The sequence below is a fragment of the Labrus bergylta genome, chromosome 7 (genome assembly GCF_963930695.1).
Source record: "Labrus bergylta chromosome 7, fLabBer1.1, whole genome shotgun sequence".
Classification (NCBI taxonomy): Eukaryota; Metazoa; Chordata; class Actinopteri; order Labriformes; family Labridae; genus Labrus; species Labrus bergylta.
Window position 1 is genome coordinate 21,369,839 of NC_089201.1, and position 26,114 is coordinate 21,395,952.

The 26,114-nt window shown below is 41.7% G+C and overlaps 1 protein-coding gene across 3 annotated transcripts in view; it reads right to left on the reverse strand.

The window, feature by feature from the left end:
* The window catches only part of LOC110005202 (transcriptional enhancer factor TEF-3), a 29,815-nt gene extending 8,542 nt beyond the window's left edge, over positions 1-21,273 (reverse strand). The window contains exons 1-8 of one of the 3 annotated variants that reach the window (XM_029282846.2): positions 21,139-21,273; positions 6,513-6,577; positions 5,488-5,550; positions 3,803-3,937; positions 3,341-3,384; positions 3,013-3,074; positions 2,702-2,832; positions 1,321-1,494 (exon numbers count right to left, since the gene is read on the reverse strand). In XM_029282846.2, the coding sequence (XP_029138679.2) occupies positions 1,321-1,494; positions 2,702-2,832; positions 3,013-3,074; positions 3,341-3,384; positions 3,803-3,937; positions 5,488-5,550; positions 6,513-6,577; positions 21,139-21,145 (681 nt within the window). In that variant the 5' untranslated portion in view covers positions 21,146-21,273. Of the gene's footprint in view, positions 1-1,320; positions 1,495-2,701; positions 2,833-3,012; positions 3,075-3,340; positions 3,385-3,802; positions 3,938-5,478; positions 5,551-6,153; positions 6,178-6,512; positions 6,578-21,138 lie in introns of those variants that run through there. The other 2 variants (XM_065957005.1, XM_065957006.1) reach the window with 2 other exon arrangements.
* Positions 21,274-26,114: the final 4,841 nt, after the last annotated feature.

A 26,114-nucleotide genomic window follows, 5' to 3' on the forward strand; every position in this document is an offset into this window, starting at 1 on the left:
GATATGTTTTTAACTTTATTTTTGCTAATGCTAATCATGCTGATTATTAACTGTTTATAGTTGCTCCAAGCACACAGACATTATGGCAGAAGCTCGAAGTTGCAGAGCTGCATATTTAATAAGAGGAGGAATCTCAGACATTCTCTAACTGTATTAAGTCTCAGCATGAATTACAGAGTTTTTTTTAATCTCATATACTCACTAATCATGCTTAATCTCTTGTAAAGCAAAGAAAGATCAGTACAACTTTTGAATGAAATACCATGGATTATTTAAAGTCACTTGTGTACAGAGTGAATGTATTGTATGTGTAGTGGGAGGGGCCTGCGGTAAAGCAGAGGGTGGGGCGTTTAAGTGTGTACGTGTTGTACATGGTCCAAATACCAAAGGTCTTGTCAGGGGGAAAGCAAGCTCGCCAGATCCACTGCTACATAGTGGGCATGTCCAACTGCAGCCTGGAACCCCACTTTTATCAGTGTCTCCATTTTCTCCCTGTATGTCATTATCAGGTTTATAATGTCTATATTTTTAACTATTTTAAATTTACATCATAACATTCTTTACCATAAGTCATTGTTCATTGTCTTTGTCGTCAACGCTTTACCTCTGTGTGCGTGTGCGTGTGTGTGTGTGTGTTTTGGGGAGCTCATCTATAAATAAGTATATGAGGAGGGGGAATATGGGTTGGACTGAGTCTAATGGCACAGAAACAGGTGCCTGGGCTCACATTTCCCCTAGTGAAAGATCAGGCCTGCCACTCTCCCCAAGGCTTCTGTCACACAGTCACACACAAACACACACAAACACACACACACACACACACACACACACACACACACACACGATCAGACACAGACAGGCACACGTACGCCCATGCCTGATGCATGCTGTGCAGCACTGCCTTTTTTTGCTGGCACACAAATGACAAATGACCAATCAGGTCATGGGTCCGATGACTTTCCTTTCATTCAAGGTTCAACTTGCACTTAAGTTCTTTTAACTCCAAATCTAAAGCTATCATAGCACAGTTAACACCGCTAGGCCTATAACGGCCAACAGGTGCTTCAAAACATTAACATGAGTATTGACTGAACCTGCATGACTTTGGGAAGATTAGATTCTGTGATGATGGATGGTATTTACCACACACCGAGAATTTTACCTCGGATTACGTTCGTTTAAATTGAAATTAGTGATTTATCAGCTGAAATATACGATCAATAATTGAAAGTAACTAAACTAAACTAATAGAGTGGGTTTGGGCCGGTTGTAACTGGAAAGAATGTGCGAAAAAAAAAAAAACAGTTCAAACTGTGTTACCCAGAACTTGACGAGGAAGAAGGCGTTGTGCGGTCCTTTGTCAAACAACTCCTTCAGGCCTCCTTTCTTCTCGGGGAACTTGTCGTAGATCTGTCGGACGTCCACAGACTCCAGATAGGGGTCGCTGTAGCTGGGGTTGGACTGGCCGATGTGCACAAACAGGTGCTTGTTGAACTGCAGAGACAGGAGTGCTAATCAAGAAATGAACCGAGCCAAAAATGACATGTGTCTTTTTTGATGAAGTGCCAATAATGCCAGGTGCTGTAAGCATCTGTCCCGTTGAGTCTGCTGTACCATTGAACCATGCTAATTGTAATCTCCCATCACCTGTCTCCTGGTTCTCACCCTTTTTTTTTTTTACACTTTCAGCATTCGTGATAATGGGATGAACATTATTTACCTATGCAGATCATCCTTTCACATTTGTCATTTTTTTGTGTCAAACATTTACAATAAAAACTTAAAATGTGAAGTAATAAACTGCAATATCATGAGACATTCTTTTCATGAGACCTCTGCCACATCTTTCTGTTAAAGAAATGTCATAACCAGCGAAACCGGGTAGCACAAAATTATTAATAAAACTACAATTTCTTGCCTAATTTTAGAATTGTCTCTCAATAAAGGCATAGAAAAGTCCCAAAATAAACTAAAAGGTAAATTAATAAATACAACTGTTTGGTGAGTAAAAAGCCCTAATGGACTAAATATAAGTAGGGATAGGAATCTTAGGTTAGTTAACTCACAATGTGATGCGATGCGATGCAATAACAAGATAAGATATCAATCAATCAATCTTTATTTGTATAAAGCCAGTTCACAACAAAACGTTATCTCGAGACACTTTACAAAAGAGGAGTTAAAATACCTTACTCTTTGTTATCTTATCCACAAAGATGCTAATGTTAATCCATCATGAGCACAGCACTAAGCAACATTTAGCAAAGTTACAGTGGCAAGGAAAAACTTCCTCTAAGAGATATGATGCGATGCAGAGCGATAAGATCAATATGATATGTGATGTGTGGCCCTTGACAATGATAATATAACAATACAGCTCGTCTGTGATAATTCATATATTGCAAGTTCATCATATGGTATATCACAACATCTGATTAACCGAAGAAAATATTATGCCCTTAAAAAGTAAAGTGCAGGATCAGTATACCTACTCAACCCTTATCATGCTTCATGTCTTAACTACTTTTAATGCTGACATTATCTTGCTTGGTTATTCTTCTTTTATCCTGCTCTCTACTTCCCAATTTACTACTGTTTACATTACCCTCATTCATGTCAAAAATGCCACCGTGAGGAGTCATCCATATATTATGTCCCACCCACACATATAGGACTGTTATATTGTGTTTTGTCTGCTCACAGTCTCTGGGTCTTGAGGTTGCTCCAGAAATGAAGAGAACTCGAGCATCCTCAGCCTGGAGCCGGCAATACTTCTTCCTTGCCAAGGGGGGGCACCAGGAGACATCTGTAGCCCCGCTGGGCTTTCATAACCTGCGAGGAGAGAGGCCAACGAGTGTGCAAATGTGTGCGACAATGTAAAAACAACAAGAAAATGCAGCGATATTGCAGCTATTTCTCTGAGCTCTTCATCACGAGCTAGGTATTCTCAACACATCACACTGAATGACAGCCCTCTGTCAACACAGTGGGGGCGGGGGATAGGGCACCCACCTGTTATGGGGGTCGGGCCGGAGGCTTGCATGGCGTAACTCTGCTGGGAGAAGGGCTTAATGCTGCAGGAAGAGACAGACAAGAGAGGGAGAGGCATGTAATGCACCATCTAGGCCTCATGACCCCTCCTCATGTACTAATTGGACCGCCTGACCTCGAAAGATGGGGGGGGGGGGGGGGGGGTGTGTGCAGACAGCTGGAGACTTCTCTGTATAGTTGCACTGATATGTATTCATTTGTTCTGAGATTCAGTTCCTAACTGAAATGTATCTGATATTAAGCTGATCACAGAAATGACGGATGCAGAGCAGAAAGGACGGATACTCACTCTTCATGGCCTCCTGGCTGTCCTGGGAGAGCCCCGTGCCAAAACTGGGGAAAAATAAAAGAATGCAAACTATTGAATGCAGCTTCATCTTCTTCACATAGTCAAGGATGTTGTGAGAGGAAAGAAAAAAGAAAGAAAGAATGTGTCTTTGTTTAAAGATAAAACTAGATATTTGTAACTATTTTTTTGACACATGTCTTTAAAAAAAAAAGGAACAACTCTGTATCAAAACTAGTAGAAATCACTGAGAATAGAAGTCACATAAATGGTAAGCTCACAGTTTTCAAAAAGAGTGAATAGTCCCTAGAGAAATTAAACCAACATCTAGAGACTGATCGGCACACAGTGATGAAGAATGCTGCTAACGTGGCAACAATAAATTAATTTGATTAATAAATGGGCCAACTTCTCAGCTAGTTAATCTGACTTAAGTTGTGCATGGGGCACATGTCAGGAACTCACCCCACCAGACGTGGGGTAGGCCGGCCTGGACAGGCCCTGGAGAGCCATCTTGTTCTGGAAAGCGGTGGGTGAGATGATCTGTGCTGAGGACATGGAGGCCATACTCTGCAAGGCCTTGTCTTTGGCAGCCTGGTCCTGTGGAAGGGGAAGAGGGAGACAGACAGACAGACAGTCATGCAAAGGGAAAGAAATCATCACACTCCATTTAAGTCTGCGCCCTACTTCACCAGTAAGCAGAGCCCTAAAATGGGAAATAAAGAGTCGAGGCCAGCTTGCATCATGGGTGAATCCCTGCCAGGTGGAGAGCTGAAGAGAAGCTGATATTACAGTCAAGGACCTTTGGGTCAAGAGTTAAGTTTATTGCTTTGGCAGGGGCACGCCAGTGATGACATGTAGCTACTGTTGGAGGTCAAACTGGAAGTCAAGTCAGGATACAAGGGTGATATGTTAATCTGAAGACAATTGTATCAGAAATGCTTAGAGCTGTGCAGTTTTATTAATCTACTTGGCTAGACAGATATAAAACTGTATTTCCTGTGCTATACTGTAAAGTGATACACCTCTTGTTTTTTTAAATCCACTCCTTCAGCAGTTTCCAAACCACACAGGACTACAAGCACTTGCCGCCCAGCCCTAATGGGCAAGGCCACAGGGTGCATTCTTCTTCCCAGAACTGGCGAACACAAGGGCATAGCTGAAATATGGGGGGGGTACATGTGGCAGGGAGCTCAGTTACACCAAAGACGTATTTAAAAGGGTCTGTCACAGGGGCCAACCCTGTGACCGATGCCGGGCTCTGCCAGCTGAACCCTCGTGGCCGCCATCCAAGGTGAGGGAGCGCCCTGCGAGTGTGCGGGCGTATGTGGATGAGAAATGTAAACTGAGAAAGTACTGGGGGGACAGGGATGTGTTAGATCTCAGCGTAGCACACAGTAAAACTTTTATTGAAGTACTTAGCAAATATAATACCTGGAAGGAATAATGCAGGGATTAATGTGTTGCCTGAATATTGAGTTTGGTTCGTCTTATTCATAATTGTGTGTGCTACAGTAAGTCCCCCGGGGCTTCTTGAAACATGTTCACACTTCATGAAAACGTGTCGGCCTCCCATTTTAAACTAGCATCAATTAGACTGCGCAATCTAAATAGCCTATTGTTTGTGCCTTTGTGTTAATGGAATGTGAATAAAAGGCAGTGGCGGGGCCATGTATGTCAGAATAGTTTATACATTACAGAGACTTTATCAAGAGAAAGAATAATAAAAGGGAAATCATGTTTCCAGCCTCTTTTCTTTTGTTGTGGCTAAACTGGAATACAATCACGATAGTAACCCCATTCCAACGCAGGCACTAAGGTCTGATTATGATCCAAAAAACCTTCCCAACAGTACCATCTCAACTATTTAAAAAAAAAAAAAAAAAACGAAAACATTAGCGATTTCAATCATCATACCCTTGACTAAGCTTTGACATTTTTTCCTCTGGCTGTGTGCAAAGAGCAACTATGATTAGCAAACCTGTGAAATAGGGTTCAGACACATGGAGTTTCATTAGTTTAATTGAATCACCATTCACCATTCTTTTCATAAAGAACATTCATAAAGAACTTGTAAAGTCTTCATAAGGATTGAATGAATCTGAAAAAGGAAAAAAAAAAAAAGAAAAAGGTTGACTCACATAGCGTACCTTCAGCTTCACCTGGATCTCTCTGGCCTTCCGTCGGGCGAGGACCTGAATATGACTGGAAACCTGAAAGATACAGAAGAAACACAGCAGAGGTAAGCTTTGCTTCCATGTGTTTCCAGTGTTTAAATGACATGTTTCCAGTTTAAATGTTGTGTGTCATAAAAGAGAAGCGGTTAAAACTGTTGCTTCACACTGTTGCTCAATGTTCACGGCTCAAACCTGACCAGGCTGGACTGGTGACGTCGACCCATTCAACCTTTTGCGTTCACATAGATTATAAATAAAAATTAAATACATTTCAGAGAAAAGACTTTGTCCTTTGCTTTTTGGTTCCTTATTTGTCTCTGAATTGACTATTACAGTTGATTTGAGGGTTATTACTGTTTTTTTTATAATATGATGTATAATTGTATTTTCTGTCTCTGTCCGAGCAGCAATTGTAAAAGCTGAATTTAAATACAACAGTCGATCTGCTTCTTGCTCTTGGACCAGAAGATGTCCCTCTATCCCTCGTACTTGTCCCCACCATCCATCTCTGATCCCCAACAGCCCCCCCCCCCCCCCCCACCCTCCTCTCATCTCCACTCATCTCTTCTCATTCCCACTTTGACTCTGCCAGATGACTTAGCAGGGACGCTCTCTCTGCACATCCATCACTGCCCATACATCAGTCCTTCCATATCAGATGCCGTAGTGAGGATAGAGTTCCAAATCCCTCGCCCGTCCCGCCTCAGTCTCCAATCCAGATAGACATATTCCCCCGGCTTCTTTCCCCGTCTAACAAGCCCCGGATCCACGAGGTGCTGAAGAAACAACACCGACACATGATCCTATAGCATCTGTGCATTGGGCCCTGGCCCTAAATCAATCGTCATGTCCAGCCATCCACGTAAGAGGGACACAGAAGCCAGGGAAGGGGGACCCAGAGTGTCGGTGGGTGGGGGGGATCACTCAGCAGGAGAGGACTTTCTGCAGGGGTCCAAAAATAGGGGTCGCTTCAAGTGGCAGTTTTTGAGAGAACTTACCTGCTTCCTTGTCCGCGTCTTCCCTGTGCGCAGTTTGATGTACCGTGCAATCAACTCGTTCCGTCCTGTAGGGGAGCAGAAAACAGTGTTTTAGTTTAAAAAGAATAAAATAACACAACAGGCATCTTAACTTCCACTTGTTATGAACAGCTAAATAAGAATTCATAAGGAGAATAAATAAGACCAAGTTTTATATTTCTAATTTGGAGAAAATGTAGTATGCATTCAAAAACTCAAAACTCTTTTCCTACAGGTTAGCTAGCCTTGATCCTCTCATTCTTCTGTTCTTCATAAAAGTGTTTTTAATGCTTTTTTTTTTTTTTTCTTCTTCAGGGTTGGAGTTGGTCAAGCAGATGTTTTACTGATGAAAGCTGCTAATTTATTGTTTTTTAACCTTTGCTTCAACCTTTTTTTTAAGATTTATTTTTGGGCTTTTTATTTTGGAGACAAGAGAGTGGATAGTGTCAGAAAATAGGGAGGGAAAGAGAGTCGGGAATGACATGCCGGAAAGGGGTCACAGGTCGGATTTGAACCCGGGTCACATGCTTCTAGTGCTACAGCCTCTGTACAAAGGGTGTAAACCAAGTATGAGAGGCAGGCATGACAGACTGTATGCACCGTATATGTCTGTCCACATTTTCATACAGATGCCTGTGTGCTGAAGTCACTGTATAATTATCTTAATTAAGCACTGAAGTATGTTTGTATTTATCTGTGTTTGAATATTTAGAAGAGCTTGCATGCATGCAAGTGAAGATGCAAACATTGATGTCCAAAGCAAGACTCGAGGCTGTCAGGAGTGTCATCGCAAGAAAACCGCATGCGTAAGTTTACGACTAACTGTATACTTCTGTGTGTGTGAGAGCTTGCATCAGTCTCGGCCTGGTGTGTGTCTGCGCGCCGCTGACAGACGGGTCACATTGGCAGAGCAGGTGAAGGCTGCAGGCATGAGATCCTCCGACGGGACTCAGGACAGACACGGAGCACGCAGGCCAGTGACCAAAGAGGGGGACTAGTCTGGTGGGGCAGCCAAGCAGCTGGTGTGTGTGTCAATGTTTATGGAATATGCTTTTATGCCTGCAGTAAATCTTGGGCTTGTTCCCCTCCCCCCCCCCCACCATCCAGAGTCTCCGGTTACAGCAGGGGGCAATGGTCAGGTGGCCTCCTTCACCCTCATCTCCACAACTAAAGCTGTGGTTTAATGACTCAGATTGTAAAAACACACAAATAGATCCAATAAGGCCTGGAAGATATCGGATAAAGTGTGATGTGTGGTCATGCTGTTAATTTTTGCCTGGGCAAAACGAGGTACAGTACTTTATTAACAAACATTAGCATGTGTATGTTGGCTGGAACCACACAGCTTCTATGTCTTTGTCATCTTTAACTATGTAAATACAGTATGTCCAGAGTCCAAATCATTAAGACAAGTGCTGTCTTTTTAACCACAAGGGTTTTTCATCAACCACATTTTTAGCGCTCGTCCTAAGCTAGCTGGCTAACGTCACAGTAACCTCCATTAGACAGGGACTGAAGGCTTTGGGTTTATGTGATTGGCTAAATATTGTGGACGCATGACCCATGTCTGTTTGGCTTCATAACGCCAATTGGAGACGTCACTGAGACTACATCCATGTTTTGTGCATTCTATGGTATCAAGCTGCCTTTTGTCATACATCGATTGCCCATGTTCATATCATGATGACAAAATGTGTTTCATTGTGCAGCCCTCACATCCGAGTACAATTTGAAGAGTGAAACCAAGCGGGGCAACCTCCAGTGTTGAAAAATGAAGTCAATGCGGAAGTGCAGAATCCTGCAGTACGCAGAGGTTCCACCTGAGGCTGTCAGCAGAAGCACCAAATTTCACATACACATCCATTCAAAAAAGCTGTTTTTACAACAGACATTAACATGTTTACAGCCTGGTTCAAAGGCTGTAACAGTTTGTCAAGAGGCTTAAAACCAGCCTCAGCTCCAGATTTGAGCCTGTCGTTAGGTTGCATTTCCAGCAAGGTGACAGCCACCGATGGCTTGCAATAACAGATGGGTGACATCATTCCGGCTTCGTCCATTTATATTTCCAGTCTACGAGTGTAGCTGAGGAATAGGATGTTGTAGAGCAGCCTTTCCCAAACTAAAGACTGCCGCCGACCGCTTTGAAATACAAAATTACTCCGGGGCCCTTTATAAAATAAAAGTTATGACTACAGCTATCACTTTCAGTAAGGGTAAATTACTGGACATGACAACATGACATTATGGCACGATAGACACAAAGTTTACTAAACAGATAAATATTATGGAATATTATGTCCATGAATAGTCATGACAGGCCTTACTAATCACTTAAAAGGTTGACTCATGGTAAATCATCATTATTGTGATATTTCTTTTATTTCTATACTTGGTGGAGGGCTTTTCGCACACTTTAGGAAGCACTGTTGTAGAGTTTGCATTCTGACTATTGTGAATCTGAATGACTATGCACTAAAGCCACGCAAGTCCATGCTATATAAGATGGACTATAATTATGGTGCTACTTTGTATACAAGGAACTAACAATATTAATAACACAACACAAAATGTCATGTATTTTATTCATCAAAAATGTTGAACTCACACTGGTTGCAGTCTCTTGAATTGGAGCATTTACAGTTTTTAACGCTACGACCTGAATATTTATAGTCTTAGAATAGTGCTTTTGTGAAGCATTATTGGTTTTTGAACTTTGGGTCTGTTGCCGCCCCGAATGCTTGCCAAAAAATCTATAAATGACTGATGTTACTGTCAGATTAATTAAAAATTAAAATATTCTTACTATAAAGAACAGCACATTTACAAGAAGATACTTATAAGAGGGAGGATACACACATCAAGGTCAGTTACAGTTATTCACACAACGTTTGCAGTCAAAGGAAATTTCTCCCACTCCCACTCCCACACACACCAGACCAGACACACACACACACACACACAAACATAGTCATACAAGAGTTTACAGGGTTTGCGCCACCTCTTAAACACAGTCATTTTTCCCCTGGCACCACATCTTCATGTGAATTAGCACACAGATCAGTCACGACACACAACCTGGTACGAACTCGTCACATTTTCCCTTACATAGTGACGCCGGGGTCAGACCTCACAACGCTCCACCAAGCGGCCAATCAGGTGACCTCGGACGCTGAAAAGAGGAAACTTGATGCTTGGCTGAACTGCCATTAGAAATATTTGTCAGCCAATAAAAGTGATCCGATTTTTTCTCGGAATGCACAACACAGTTTCCTCGCTGTTTAGTCATCAGTTTTCACTATGTGCTTTTTCTGTTTTGTTGCTAAGTCCTTACAGCAGCAACTTAGATTTCCTCTGCTTAGTGCCCAAATTATCAACCAACCAGCCAGAAGTCTTCCTCTATAAAATGTAGGGTACAACCGTTTTAAGGCAGTGAGAAAAGTATAGACTCATTCATTTAATACATGTCATGTGATTGCATTTTTCAGGTAAAATGCAGATTTTAACTTAACTTTTACTTTCACATTTTCACAACTTTAAATTGTATTTTTAATTTTAAAAAATGTCAACATTAAACTGGACTCAGTTAGAAGGCATGTCTTGGTTTTATGATTGTGTGTATCATGTGTTTCCATCATGCTCAAGGTAATAATGACAATAATAGCCTAACTTTCAGTTAAACGCCTACAGAGCTGAGGTGAGTTTTAAGCCTGCTGACAAACTGTTACATCACGCCCACCTGTCAATCATGTCAGAAAAGTGATATTTATCACACCTATCGTTCGTAAAATCTAAACGGAGCCACTTTAAAATAATTCCCTCATACAGTGTGCGCCGATGATGACAATTACTAATCAGACCTAATCGTTTTTTGTACCAGGCTGTAAACATGTTAATTTCTACTGTAAAATGGGCTTCTTTGATTGTGGTGTGTATGTGACTTCCGGGGCTCTTGAAGCCAGCCTCAAGCGGACACTTGATGAAATGCAGGATTTTGCACCTCCGGATTGGCTTTATTTTTCAAAAGTGAGGTTGCCGCTTAAACTTAACATGTTTTATTCTTTAAGGTAAAATGTGTCATGTGCCAGCTATTAGCAACATATACAGTATGTGTTTAACATGTTTACAATACATATCAATTAATTATTTACTATGATAATACACTTATTGATTGGAGGAAATAATGAGAAAAGTAGTAAATCCAAATTCTTGTAAAGTTCTAGGCCCTTACGCACGCGCACGCACGCACGCACGCACGCACGCACGCACGCACGCACGCACGCACGCACGCACGCACGCACGCACGCACGCACGCACGCACGCACGCACGCACGCACGCACGCACGCACGCACGCACGCACGCACGCACGCACGCACGCACGCACGCACACACACACACACACACACACACACACACACACACACACACACACACACACACACACACACACACACACACAGAGAACTGCCTTTGTGTAAAGCTTTTGTGGACTAAACCCTTCTCTAAAATACTGTCTCCTCTGGTTAATACACACAGGCGCACACATGGATATAAACTAACACACAATTCAACCTCAGTCGTAGCATTCATTCTGTCACAATCTTATTTTCCTTTCAGGGCTGTAACTCCTCAACCGTTTAGTATTTATCGGGAGGTGCACTCGCCGGGCAATTGTTCAAGCCCTTAAATGCATATTCTCTTAATTCCTTGAGGATTAAGAAAGTGCTCTACGTTTCCTCGCAATCAAACTCTTAAAAGAGCGAACAGAGAGCTTTGTCAAAGTCCTCACAGCACTTGACCTCAAATGAACATAACGTTGCCCGTATCCAGTTCCTGACATTACAGCAGAAAATTCTTCCAGTTCCTGGCATTTTATCTTCTAAGGACTTCAAAGTACAGTGAGATGTACAATAGGGATTTTTCCATGAAGACACAGACGCGTGAGCATGTCTCGTCTTTTGAATTAAAGTTTTTCATGAATTCAGAAGAAGAGTTCATCTTTTCAGTCTGTTAGTCAAACACTTTTCAAAACTTTTATGGATTTGGAAGAATTGTCTCAATTAAAGCTGTTGCCAAACTTCCATCTATAACAATATCTTTACTCCTTGTCGGGTTAGGGGTTTTGGGGGAGCTGGAGCCTATCCCAGCTTACATTAGGCAAAAGGTGGGTTGCACACTGGACTGGTCGCCAGGCAATCACAGGGCTGACAAACATTCATGCTCACACTCACGGGCAATTTAGGGTGACCAATTATCCTAGCGAGCATGTTTTTGGACTGTGGGAGGAAGCTGGAGTACCCAGAGGGAACCCACGCATGCACAGGAAGAACATGCAAACCCCTCACAGAAAGGCCCTCTCCAACTGGGGATGCCAATCAGTAACCTTCTTGCTGTGAGGCGACATCCATAACACCTGCACCGTGCAGATTTTGTTGCAGAGGACGCTATCTTGTGACTCTTTGGACAATCATGGGCATTTACTGGTTATGTTGTTATGAGGATTATTTTCCAGCGAAGATGCCCCCACAATGTGTTCTTTCAAATTGTCTCTGTTTAAATGTGAAAATGAATTAAAGGTCAATAAATAAAAGGGTATTTTAAATAATTTATTATTTGTCCTTTAAAATTAAAGCTACTGTGTGGAACATTCAGTTTGTGTTGTTTTTGGCGCCCCCTGTAGACAGAGAGGTGACCACATTCACAGGCATTTAAAGTGACTTGGTAGAAATCTCATTCCTGATATTCTCATTTGCCTTTGTTGGTCATATAGAGATATCTGTATTAATTAATTAAATTAATACCAGTTATAAACTCCTCATGGTAAGCTTTAAATTCAAGGTTTTCTTGTGATTAAAGAGGCTTTTTTCTTCATGCTCTCATATCATATGCCCTGCCACTCCTTGCGTGAGGGCTTGGGGAAGGGCCCCATCAAAAATACCCTCCAACACACCCATGAGATCAGAGAGGGGACTCAGTCACACAGCGATGAGATCATGATATCCAACGGGAGCAGCACAGACTGAGAACCTGTGCCAGGCAGCCAGCCGAGGCTGCAGCAGAGTCAGAGGGAACTTTATACCATAACCCAACGGCCCACCGTTTGACGTTGTTCATCACACTGCTGCACTTACGGTTCAAATATGGAAATATGAATCTAGAAACATTTATTTAGAGCATAAAAAGTGAGTGATCCCAGCAGAAACAAAATCGGAGTAACCCGGAGTCCAGTGGTTCAATTTTTAAAACATTATGTTTGTGAGGTTATAGAGAATATTTGTTTTCAAAATAAAAAAAAGGGTTGAATCCAAACAGCAAGTAAAGTACTCTCTAAAGTACAAACCTTCAAAATAAAAGCCCAACAATTTTGTTTTTATATATAAATGGGATATAACGGAATTTCAAACATGCAATAAACTATTAGAATTTAGCGATTCATTTCATCATTTGACAGCCCTACATTAAATATTATCCAGTGGTGATACAAAAATAAGTAATATAGATTGTTTTGTAAAGATACACATAATCAGCTCTGCAGATCTATGCAGAGAGGGAAATTTGGTTACACAAATGTAATGAGTATCAGAAGCGCATATTTCCAACATGTAGCCCTGCCAATTCAAGACTTTAGGCCTGAAGACACCTCGAGAGCAATAAAGTTGAAGACAAATGAAGTTTATGCTTTTCTTCCTCTAACAACTGAATTGTCCTGCCTCTTAGTAAAAATGACAGTACACTGAATCCAACTACAAACATACAGACATTCAGATTCCTGGAGCCATTATGATCTTTAAAAGTCTTCAAAACAATTTCAGCAGTTTTCCTTCAGAGAAGCGGACACCTTGACTGACCCTGACCTAATCAGGCCTGTTGGTGGAGGACAGGGAGAGGTGGATGGGGTCAGTGCAGGAAACCTACAGAGGCCATTCCAAAGTCGACGCCGGGGCCTGGCAAGTCATAAATCTGCCCTTCCCCAGCAGAACTGCGGTCATCACTGGCCTGGTCCGATCTCTCTCTCTCTCTTCAACTCAGTGCATTCCTCACATTCCTACAAACTGACTGGTCTACACCGAGTCCTGAATATGCTACTCCCACATCACCCCATGGGCCCATGTCGTATTAGTGCAACAACACCAGTTTGGACAACAAGTTTATCCTCTTAAGTGTGTAGAAGACTGATAAACAACAATCACTTTTTTTAGGTCAAAATCAAATAACACCTTTTATTTTATGATCTTCAGAACAAAACTGGTTGTGTGTGCAGCTTTATAAAAGCTACAATGTTCATACATTATCACCTAGAATCTGTGGTTAAAGTCTTTTAGAGTATATTCTACTATCAGAGGTCATTGTGCTCATTGTGGACATTGGGGCCTGTAGTTTTAACTATATACAAGCTGCCATCCTCTCCGGAGACACAGCAGTACATATCCCTCAACAGCACATATGCCCCGATGTGTCTGCTGAGGAAAACAAAGGTCACATTTAGGCTGCAGGAATGTCTTGGCTGGGTGTTATTTCCCCTCCGATAGAGCCTGGATGAAGCCGACTGAGCTCTGAAAAGACCTCTGTCAGGCCCCGGCGTAAACATGGAGTACAGTTATACATTAGCCCCGCAGCTCCAGCATGAAGACAGCTTAAAAACATGTGAGGAGATTGATAACACGACAACTACTGACAAATGATTTGTAGGATGGAAAAAAAAAAAGATTGGCTTTGCTTGTGATCATCATGGGGTTGATAATTAGGTCACTTGATAAAGAACATCTACAGTATACACAGCGAGAATGAAGCAGATAAAGCAAGATGCTACAGTCAGGCAGGTGGATGCTGTAATGGGAAAATGATTTTTACTGTCGAGGACACGTTTTACTCACAGCTCGCGTGAGATATGCAACAACAGTTTAATAAGTAATATTCTTGTTTTGTCTATACCGCGTGCATGAAGGTTTCTCACAAATAGTGAAATATCAGAGATACTCAGACTTGAAGAAGCAACATGTTGAAATGTATGACAAAATGATTGATATTTCTGACTGTGCCTACATCGACGCTCCTTATAGGCATGAAGGTTTTTCTGTGAAGCTTGTATATAAAAACCCAAGCATATTGTGCTGACGTTGAGCTTTCCTTCAGACTGTCTTGACACTCAGAAGCTTTGTTCCTTCTACTTTCAAGAAGAATAAAACTAAACAAAGACATTGATTGACTCAATATCCTTTCTTTTGCAAACTAAGATAAGACATTAAACTCATAAACAATGTTTTTTATTTGACAAATACAGGACAACTCCCCCCCCTCTTATTTACCATAATTTCTGAACTTTCCCATGAGCTCTCTGGTATTCAGGTTGTTGTGGTCGCTCTGTAGTACCTTTTGTGTTCTGGCTGTGGTTTTTAATGTACCGGTAAGCTATTTACAGCTTTCTACCACATTGCAGATGGGATTTTGTTTTTGTGGGGCATTGCGTGTGTCTGTTTTGTATTCTGGTATGAAAAACAACATACACAATAAACAAAAACCTAAACCTAAGACCTAAAGTTCATCAGAGCAATGAAGATGAGCTAAATGTGCAATTAATAAATAGTGACTGATATTAGTTCTTTCCATGTCTGAGTAACAGAAAATTATTACCTAAATGAAATTAAGCTATGCTTCCCCTCCTTGGTTTACCATTTTAACTTCATTTCTGTGAGTTGATATCTGAGTACAAGAAAAACTTTTTTTTTTTGTTAACCATGAATGAGACCTGTGAGAGATAATCAGTCATGTACTTGTCAGCGTGTTAACCAGTTGCACTTACATCAGAACTAAATCTTCTGACAGATATAGTGTTTCTAGCACAGTAATAAATTAATCAGATGTCATGTTATATCAACACACCTGCCAATTACAGTGATGCATGTTGTTTATGCAAGCCTCAGTGTAAGTAAATCACATCAACAGATTAACAGATGTCTGGCCTGTTTGCATCCATACTGATCTGAGATGTCTTGAGAAAGTGACAGTGACATCTTAAAGGCTTAATATGCGATTTTTCACACTTAGATGTAATACAAATCAAGTATATCCTCTGAAAATAACTCTGTGAGTCATGACTGTCTACAATGGGTGTAACACCCGAGTCCCACTGTCTGTGATGCTTTCTGAGTCCTATCTTCAGACATCGCCGGGAAGGGCCGGCTGACTCCTCCCCTCGCGTATAAAAGTTGTTTTATTGAGGGACTAGAGAAAAGAAGAATAACAAACTGTACTCACTGCTTAATTGAATGTCATGTAAGCGTTTCTAGATCACGGTCATTTCGGGTAAATTTACATGCAGTGGATCTGCATGATCAAAAAAATCGCATATAAAGCCTTTAATGGTTGTATGTTAGAAGAAGAAATTAAAAGTACCCTTGTCTACTGACTGTCTTGATTGAAATAGTTCATATCCAAATATACTGTATTAGATTTGAATGCATCTGTGCCAAAACATTCAAAAAGACGGAGCTTTACCTCAGTTAAATTGAATGCAAAATGGGGCGGCAGTAGCTCAGTCTGTGGGGACTTGGCTTGGGAGCCGGAGGGTTAACTCCCGAAAAGTATGGAAGTTGGTCTGGTTGCTGGAGAGATACCGGGTCACTTTTTGAGTACTGCTGAGCTGACCTTGAGCAAGACACTGAACCTCAAACAGCTCGGGTTCGCTCGCTGTGCAGCAACCCCACTCTGACATCTCTCCGTCAATGAATACCTATAGGTCCTGTTTGTGCACGTGTCTTTCTCAGGCCTGTGTGTGTGAGTTGCATGTCTCTCAATAACAGAGTGTAAACCAGAATTTCCCCTTGAGGATTAATAAAGTATATATAAAAAAAATAAAAAATAAAATGTGGTATGAGTGGATTTTCTCCCCTTGAATCAAAGGCTTCTGGATCTCAAAAATGTCACATTTGTTCAGCACCAGTTTACATGACACAGCCTAAATTAGGAGTTTTTGTAAGCCAATGCAGAACATCAGAAGTATATACCTGTCATGCAGTTTTTTGGACACCAGGCTAACATCAACGACTGAATATCATAAATGTTAAAACCGTTTGAAGACTCACTGCATATGATCAAAACTTCATTCAAGAGCAAGTTCAACAAAACTCAACAAAGCAGCCATCAACAAAATGATTTCTTGATTTAATATTGGAATGCACTAGTTCAAGATACATTACATGTACTTAAACTGACGACTGAGTGCATTTCAATATGAGAGAAGAAACTTAATCTACCAATTTCATCCTTATTATCCAGCCTTACCATGACATAAAATCAAAAAGCACTGCTGCAGACAAAGAACTGAGTCATGGTTAGAAAGAAAAAACACTTGATCATGCAAACACACACTTCTTCAAAAGGTCAACGGGTCAAGGTCATTGGTGAATCTCTCACTTTACTGTCTGTAACCGGGTGTGGACTCTCTTCTGCTGCTCGCTGACCTTTACATCCCAATCGTAATGAGATTGACTCAAGATGAAACCATATTTGCATCGCCTCACAGAAACCACAATGTGTTTACATGTTGCACAAGCAAAGCTTAGTGACAGAATGATTCATTGTGTGGGTTTCCTTTGTTCTGAGCTGACGGAAAAAGAATATGCCACATCTGATGGAGACTGTTAATTTGATCATCGATGTGGTGTTTTTTTCACAGGAAGCGGAACCCTTCAAAATGTGAAAAAAAAGTGCTCCTCACACAGATGTTAGGAAACCAAGTGTGACAAAACCAGACAGCTGCACAAAACATGATGGGATGCATGATTTAAAGCTGCCAAATAAAAAAAATGGTCAAAAGATATTGTAAAATAAAACAATTACTATTGCAAAAGCAGCGCGTAAATAAATGATGGCAGTTTTATGGCAGTAAATAAAAAGGGGAGAACATCATACTCATCCTGTGCCACATTCTCACATGCATCTTGGGATAGCTGTCAGCACATTCACTTTCCACTGCACTTTAACTTTGGGACTGTTTTTCCATTATTCCAGCATGAGGCCTCCGGTCAGACCACGGGGCATGTCTCTTGCTGAGAGCCACACAAGGCAGGAAATGTTTTCCTTGGCAGATGCATGTCGAATTACCGCTGGAGCACATAAGCGCCACAATATCCGTGACACCGGCCCTAATAAGCGAGCTAATATGTCTGTTGAGTAATGGGCGCGAGGGCTGGCGCTATGCACAGCATTATGGGAAAAAATGTGGTGAATGTATGAGCAATATGGGGTAAAAACATTCCAGCTAATTTCGGAATTTATAGTAGATAAAGGCACACATTCCCGTTGTTTTGCTTCTCGAAGACTCAATATCAAATTGTTTTGCAAAGAATGGCATTCTTTCCTCAGAGGGGAATTCAACCTAAAATTCAGAGTATGTCGCTCTCAGCTAACAAGACACTTCTCCTGCTAGTTTGTTTTGGCTCTGTAGCCAAATTTAGCCCATACAAGAAGAATAAAGAACATCTCTTAAACTATCAAGTCATAACTCAACCATTACATGTATGCCTCTAAAGATATTCCCAGCGGATATTTGATTTGGCTACCTGATTTAAGACCACCCATCAGCGCTTTAACAGCATTAACAACACTAAAGACCTTCAAAGTGGCTTTGCATTGATTGTGGTTGCTTGAATGACTTGAGTTGTTGGCCACTTGTGACCCCAGGGATGGTGATAAAAGGGGAGGATAGGCGGCTGGAAGGGATGGGCCAGCCAGGCTCTTTAGTGGCAATGGAGGCACAGTGGGCCGAGAGCGGGCTCAGTCTTGCCTCATTTCTCAAGTCATGAATCTGGAATTTTCCGCAAGGCTGTCAGGTTGAATTCAGAGGGCAGCTGGAGGTGAACTGGAAGGTGGATACCAACAAATATGGGGTAGAGGAGTTTGTTCATAAAGGACAAAAAGAGTCAGAGTCATGTTCACACACTGAGAACAGGTGTGAAACAGTTTAAAGGCCCGAGGCCACGCAAGACACCACAGCCCACCTTGGTGTTTATTTGTCCACCAGTCCCCCTCCCCCCTAGGCGCTCAAAGGGTAAACGTCTATTCTGGTTTAGGGTAACAGCCGAGCTGCCTTGAACCCCCCAGCTCCTGAGCGCACATGCCATTCCTGGCGGGCCAACGCGCTCCCTGGCGCGCATCACCTGCCCATGACCTCGTTGGGAGGAAGGGGCACCTCAGTGCCTTCCCTGCCAAAACCTCTGCTATAACCACCTTTACCCATCGGGTCCCCCCATCTCTGTGGCACCGAATGAGCCACATGCCCCCCTCCAACTATTATTACAGGCTTTATAAGGGTTTTTAGTGCCGATCAGACGGTGGACATGACCTCGATAAGCTAGCCTCTGAAAAGCTAACAGTTAAAGGAGCTGTCTGGCTCTGTGACAAAACAGGGTGATGACAGCGGCTGTCTGTCTGCACCAAAACCTGTATCCACCCCTTTTCCACTGACCAGATCCACTATCCACTATCAAACCGCAGAAGGAGCCACGACTGCCAAGCCACCTGTTACCAAACATCTTTCAGAAAAATGTGATAGAGGAACGTCACCTCCTCTAAACCTGTTTGGCAAGACCTTATAAAATATTTTTTAAAAGGCCTGCGTTTTTTTTTTTGGGGGGGGGGGGGGGGGGGGTTTGGAGGGCGGGTGGGGAGATTTGATATTTTAGTTAAAGAAAAGAGAAAATAGGTTTTCTACGGCCAAATGGCATCAACTAAGTATCAATTCATGTTACAGCTAGCGTGAAAAGAGAGTAGACAAACAGGAGAAAACTGCAGGATACAACAGACAAAGACAGCATCCAAGCCATGTAATTAATAGTAGTGTACCAGGAAGTGAGAGCTATCCCCGCCTCTCTACACCTGTTTGGGGTGAGTGATTTGGGGCTAATTTTGGTAACAGGAACTGTATAAAGTGCTCTCCACTATCATCACCAGAATTACAATGTGACAGGTCTAGCCTAAGTAACTCACTGCTCCCCACATCAGGCAACTTTCTTAAGTAAAAACAACATAAGGCTACTTAACCCTTTTGCTTCCGTCAGAAAATAGTCTACCCCTCTCCAAGATGGTGGCCACAAATGCGCATCTCAGGAGCCTGAAAGCGGCATATGTGTTTATACTGTATATCAACAACAATCTTCCTTGCTGATCTCACGTTAGCTATGACACTGTTTTCTATATAACATTACATTATCAAGGAAAGGAACCCAAGCTAATTATACTTGATTTTAAGCTTTCCTATAATGCTACCAAATGGTAAAGTAGCTTACAGCCATCTCCCAAGGGAAATATAAAATAGCAGGTCTGAATCTATTTAGTAATCTAATTAGTTATTTAAACTTACATGACCAGATTTTACTGCTGTATACTGTCCTTTCCATTTAGAAGAGATATAGAAGTGCCCTTTTTTTTTTTTTTTACAGGCACATGACTTTATAACAGCATCAGTGCTTTCCACCCTGACCATTCTTGATGTAGAATAATGAGTGACTGGACAGTGAGCATATGTTTATGATTCATCATGCCATCATATGGGAACAAGTGTAGTCGACAGCTGTGCAGGAAACAGGAGTGATGTGAAACATGAACATGAGGAGTGGTGATGAACGGGTGTTTGTGTGTCTGTGGGAGAGAGAATGTGTAACAAATGTCCGTCCCATCAATACAGAAGACGTGTGTTATATTGTGCGTGATGTGGTGGTGATGTTCATATGACGAGTAGTTCACAGCCTTTTTCAATCAGGCGTTCAGCTTTACAGAGTTATTTTTTTATTACAAATTAAGAAGCAGAAAAACGATTTTCTGTTATTTCTAATTTCCTTTACAAACAACCTTAAACATGTGTACATTTTAGAATATCTATTCAGTATCTCCCTAATAAGCAGCAAAGCAAATAATAATTTATTTGGCTACCACAGCTTCTCTCTAATTTCTCTGACTTCTCCCTTGGATTTAGTTCAACATTACAAACTTTTTTGTTCAGTAAGAGCTCCTGATAAAAGAAAAGACATTTCTCTAATCTAACCAGTCCTCTTAACAGTCAGCAAGCTGACCCCATTTTATGTGTTTTCATGTTGTAGCCTATCATGATTTCACCTTGGATAACGGTTCCCGTTTTATGAAACAATCTTTCCTCTGTCAGATGAGGTTTGATAAGACTGAGTGTTGGAACACTGCTGACATGCTAGGGTGGCTTTAGTTTTTTTAAATGTACCCTGCTGTGAGTGACCAGACAGTCTTTTTCTGCTCACACATGCACCCCCTGGAAAATGTTGGGAAATGTTCAGGAGAGCAGTGCATGTGTGATGGGGTTAAAGGTGTGCTATGAAGAGCTGCAGGTCTTACAGGGGAGCTTTTTGAATCATTTATTCTTATTTTGGTGATAAGAATTCCTCTTTCATAACAAATTATGTGATGGAATAAAGTGACTAAGAAAAAACAGCCTACATTTTTAAAATGATTTCATCCTAATATGCAAAATTGCATTTCCATCACCCTGGCCAGCATGTCACCTGAATCTCAGGTAGACTGTGTTTAACATCCCATTCAAGAAGAAAAGGGTAGATGAAAGAATGAGGAGAAAGGTGGGCGTACCGTACATCTTGCCCTCGTCAGAGAGGATGATCTTCCTGCGGCCACAGGGCGGATAGATGGCCAGGGCTTCTTGGAAGCTCTGCTCGATGTCTGGGCTCCACACACCCTCTGCATCGTTCTCAAGGGGTTTATCGAGTGCATCCCCCAGCTCCTCACTCCCACCCCTGGGGGAGGGAGCCTGCACCCACTCCGCAGACGTGGTGGGAGGACAGGAAGGAGACCACAGGGCAGGTGGTGACGGCTCTTGGTTGTGGCGGTAGGTGAGGTGGGTAGGAGAAAGGGAGGAGGCTGCAGGGAGCAGGCCTTACTGTATGAAATCCACTGATGTGTTGATGATGATGTCACAGTGCAGTCCTAAGAAAGAAAGAAAATGGTGATCAAATTGAACAAGGTGTGATGTGAAGAATTTTAACAAGTCCACAGTTGAGTTTTTTTAATTCAGTAATTCATAAAAAAAAAATGTTTTACCTTAATACAAACACTGGAGATTGCAGACAGCGCAAACATTTTTGAGATTCTCTAATGGTGTTCGACTGGTTTTAACATTTCTTCAAGAAATTCTAAATAAAGTTTTTAATACTGTGTATTGAACAACTTAAGAAATTGACATCTTATAACTAAAAAAAAAAAAAAAAAAGATGAAAAAACATTTCTTTTGATGCAACAAACTTTATCAGGGACATTTTAACCACTGAACGTGGACATAAGAGAGACGGTTTAAAGGTAAATCAACATGCATGGACTTTGCATGTTTGAGCAACCTAGCTTCTACATCAAGGCTGTCATATCAAGCTCATGTTGTACCACAGTACAGGATCGGCCTTAAATCTGCTAATCCTCATGTTGAAAAACCTCGGCGGTCATTAATACGCAAAGTGAAATCAAATACATGGCACCTAAGTAAGTTGAGATAACATTGGGAGAAGGAAGAGGATGGTGTGTGCAGAAAGGGCCTACAGACAACAAATGAGAAGACACATTAAAGAGGGATCAGCGTCCTCAGACACACTTCGACACACATGCCAAGGAGGATCATACCAGGATATGAATGCCAGGAGGCTTTTTAGGCTGCCTGTTGCTTCATCAGCGACACAGATGACTGGTTATTAAAAGGAAGATATTGTCAGCTGAGAATCTAATCTATGTGTTTGTGCACTGTTTTGGTTTAACAAACAGACTGATCAATAAGATTCATTTGACATTCCATCTGCTTCTTAAAAGAGAAATAAAAGCAGCCTGTAAACAGTTGTGAGATCCAGGAAAGAGTGACAGCACTTTAATATCCTGTTTACACTACACATCTTATTTTGAAGGATGTTTGCGTTTACATTATGGGGGGGGGGGGGGGGGGGGGAATATGAGACATATGAAGCTCAGCCTCTTCCTGTCGACGGACATGCAGGAAAAATGAAAACAGGCACAGATGCTCGTACACAACGAAGAGAAACTCATGAGTCAGTACAGACAGAGCTCTGTGTGTTCCTGTCATCCGGAAAGTTAGAGACCTTCACATCCATTTAGGGCAGAAAAATAAAGAAAAGCAGTGACCGTTACGTCAGAAATAATCCCAAACATGAGTGTGTGTGTGTGTGTGTGTGTGTGTGTGTGTGTGTGTGTGTGTGTGTGTGTGTGTGTGTGTGTGTGTGTGTGTGTGTGTGTGTGTGTGTGTGTGTGTGTGTCATGTGGAGGAGGTACAGGAGTCCTGAATTGTAAGGCTTGATTGAAAATGGTCAGAGAGACCTGGTGAGTGAGTGAGTCAGTGTGTTGAATGGAGTGAGTAAGACTCTCTAGCCCGTTCCCCACCAGCCCCCCCTCACACTTCCTCTGAGCCCCCTGATGTCCACATCACTTCCTGTAAAAGTCTCGCTGGTCAGCCCTTCTCCAAATCTCGCTTATTGTCACACACACACACACACACACACACACACACACACACACACACACACACACACACATGAACACACACATAAACAGGTGAGGACGAACGAACAAAAGGATAATGAGATAAACTCACATAACCAAAACATTCACGCACTAACAAACAGAATTAAACAAAGTAGGCTCGTCATCTTAATATAATTATTATAAGTTTCCGGACACATAACTCAAAGTCTTTTATTGGACTATGATACTGTGCTGTATGTGTATTACATTATGGACCAGTATGTGACAGCCTAACCTGTTATTCTCAACTGTTTTGATATGTAACTTTCCGTTTTCTCTAACCCCTAATAAAAGATTTGATCATTTAAAGAAAAGGCTGCAGACTTGGAAATATTCTCCATAAATGACTTTTGAGAAAAATAACTATCGAATGTTTGAAGTCTGTGCGACACCGACACCATAAAGGAAGTCTAAGCGACACTGAGAAAAACCACATAGTGAGTGTGACATTGTTCTAAATCAACTAGTTAACAGGCCCTCTCTTGTGAGGCTGTGAAGGTTTTAGTTACTGATTGACTTTACAGATTATGACGTTAACAAATATTATTCCATTCCTCAGAAAGTCTGAAACAAAATGTGCATTCAGGAAAGTCACCTTCTAAACTCATAACTCTCAGGGCAGGGCAGATTTATTTACTAAAGATAACATGATGGAGCAGCGTTCCCGATGGCTGCATTTGAACCCAAAAAAAAATCCACATCGATGTAAAATAGTAGATTTTAAGCTACAACAGAGCTCAGCTAATCTAAAACAACTTTTCAGATTTACATCATGCATTTAAAATCCAAAAATAGAAAATAAATCTTTCTGCGGCAAAATCCTTAAACCCCTAATCTTGATCACGAGTCGACCAGCTGTGTTAGACAATGGCTGCATTTAATCACAACAAACACAACTTTCTGAAGTCAACCACAGACACAAAGTTTGACTTCTGTTGTTTTTTGTAACTGATTTCAAACTGACTGCAGCTCCAGCTCAGGGCGGCTGTTTGTCACTGTGAGATTTGTTGAGACCATAAAACCATTAGTGTGCTGCTCAGTGCGCCAGTCAAATGTCCAGGAGGTTAATTAACTTAAGCCATGCTTTAAAACACCCCCCCCCGCCCCCCCCACTCTCTCTCCTATTAGCTTCCTCTCTCCCTCCCTCACACGTCCAGTCGCCTGTCCTACCTCAACCAGCCCCAGCGAGGCCCCCCTTCCATGGATCAGCTCAACAGGATAATCCCCCAGCTGGTGCTGTGGTCAGGGGGCCATGTAACCCCCCCCCCCCCCCCCCCCCCCGACTGCCCCCATCCCTTTACACAACTGCACACACCACCCAACCAAATGAGAAAAAACAAATGGACACAATTTAAGAGGAAATAAACACTGAGCAAACATGAGCTTTGAAAACTCGAAGACAACACACACACGCACACACACACACACACACACACACACGACAACCTCTAAAAGTTTCAGGTAGCTGGGTCTTTGCCATGCATTGTTGTGTGCCAGCAAGGTGAGCAGGTTACTAGTAGGTATGGTCCATGGATACGATAATCAATGTCATTATTCGAGTAATGTTTTACTTTTTAAACACCTGCACTTTAGGCTACAATAGTTCAACTCAGTCAGCGTTACATATATATGTCAGCAAGGAAAAGTCATACAACAATAACATGTAGTGCAATATGTGTTGCAACAATCATGCATATCATATATTTCCTAGTTTGATACTTAACCAGCAGAGAGAAACCAGCAGAGACAGACATCAGGAAGTGCAGCATCACATCCTTTGCTAGCCCTATTAGCACATGCCATTATGATGATACCAGCAAACAATGCAAAAAAATTTAGCAGACTTTGAAGAAGCTTTGAAAAGTGACGTAAACTGGTTCTTACTGTCAGACAATAACAATATCCTGAAAAAATACCTATGAATTCTAGATTTCATGTCAGACTATAAATGCTTCTTTACCGTGCACACTTGTGCAGCATCTCAAAATGACTCGATTCCAGGTAGACAGCCGTCATTATCAGCAGTCAAAAGAAGCACAAAGGTCAGAGAGTGCACCAGTGTGGGTCAATATGAAGGAAGAGTCAAACAGTTAAAGTGTGAAAATTCTGTGGTGTCCAAAACTTCACTAAACTCCAGCACCTGTTTCCGGTATTGCACGTCTTGCGTCTGTCTGTGCATTTGTGTGTGTTTTTGGTTGGTATTGTGTGTTGTTTGTGAGCGTGTGTGAGTACTCAACGGGTCACAATCTCCACTAATCAGGCCCGGAATGTAAAGGCAGGAAACACAGTCTGAAAGTAAGGCAGGCTATGCGATGGAAAGTCACAGAGAGAGCCGGTGGAAACTAACAGGATTGTTTTGTTGGGCTTTTTTGATGAAGCACATGTTCTCTGGCACCGAGTCCCACTGGGCTGAAACAGCAGGAGCCTCCAAGCTCTGCATAAATGTACAGACATAACAATCACATGCATATAACACACTGTGGGTTTTTTTTTACATCTCTGACTTAACATGTTCACGTTTAAATCTGATAACTTACCCGTCATAATGTATCTGGACTTTGAAAGCTTATCAGCATAAAAAAAAAAACATTTCGTATCTGTAATATTGTTACAAAAATATTTATAGGATAAATTAATATCCTAATATTAATAGGATAAAGTAGGGTTAGGGTTAGAGTTAGGGTTAGTGTCCTGCAGTATCCGACCCAGAGGGATGAGTACAACACTGTGTTCATAATAGACCTGAATGGGGATTGACTCTCTATGAGCCAGCCTCCAGTGGTCACTCAAAGAACTGCAGAATTAGGTAGTGATTCAATTGTACTTATTTGTGAGAATGAATCGTCAAGGTTTCACAGAAATATAGTCTGTGACCATGACATGCACTGGAATTGCTTACTTATTTTTCCAATCATTATTGAAATCCTACAGCTGTAACTCCTTATCCAGAGTGGACAGAGTCTGTCAAATCAGCCCCAGATAATAACAATCCAACAGAGAGATTCATCAGACTGGATGACATCAATGGGCTA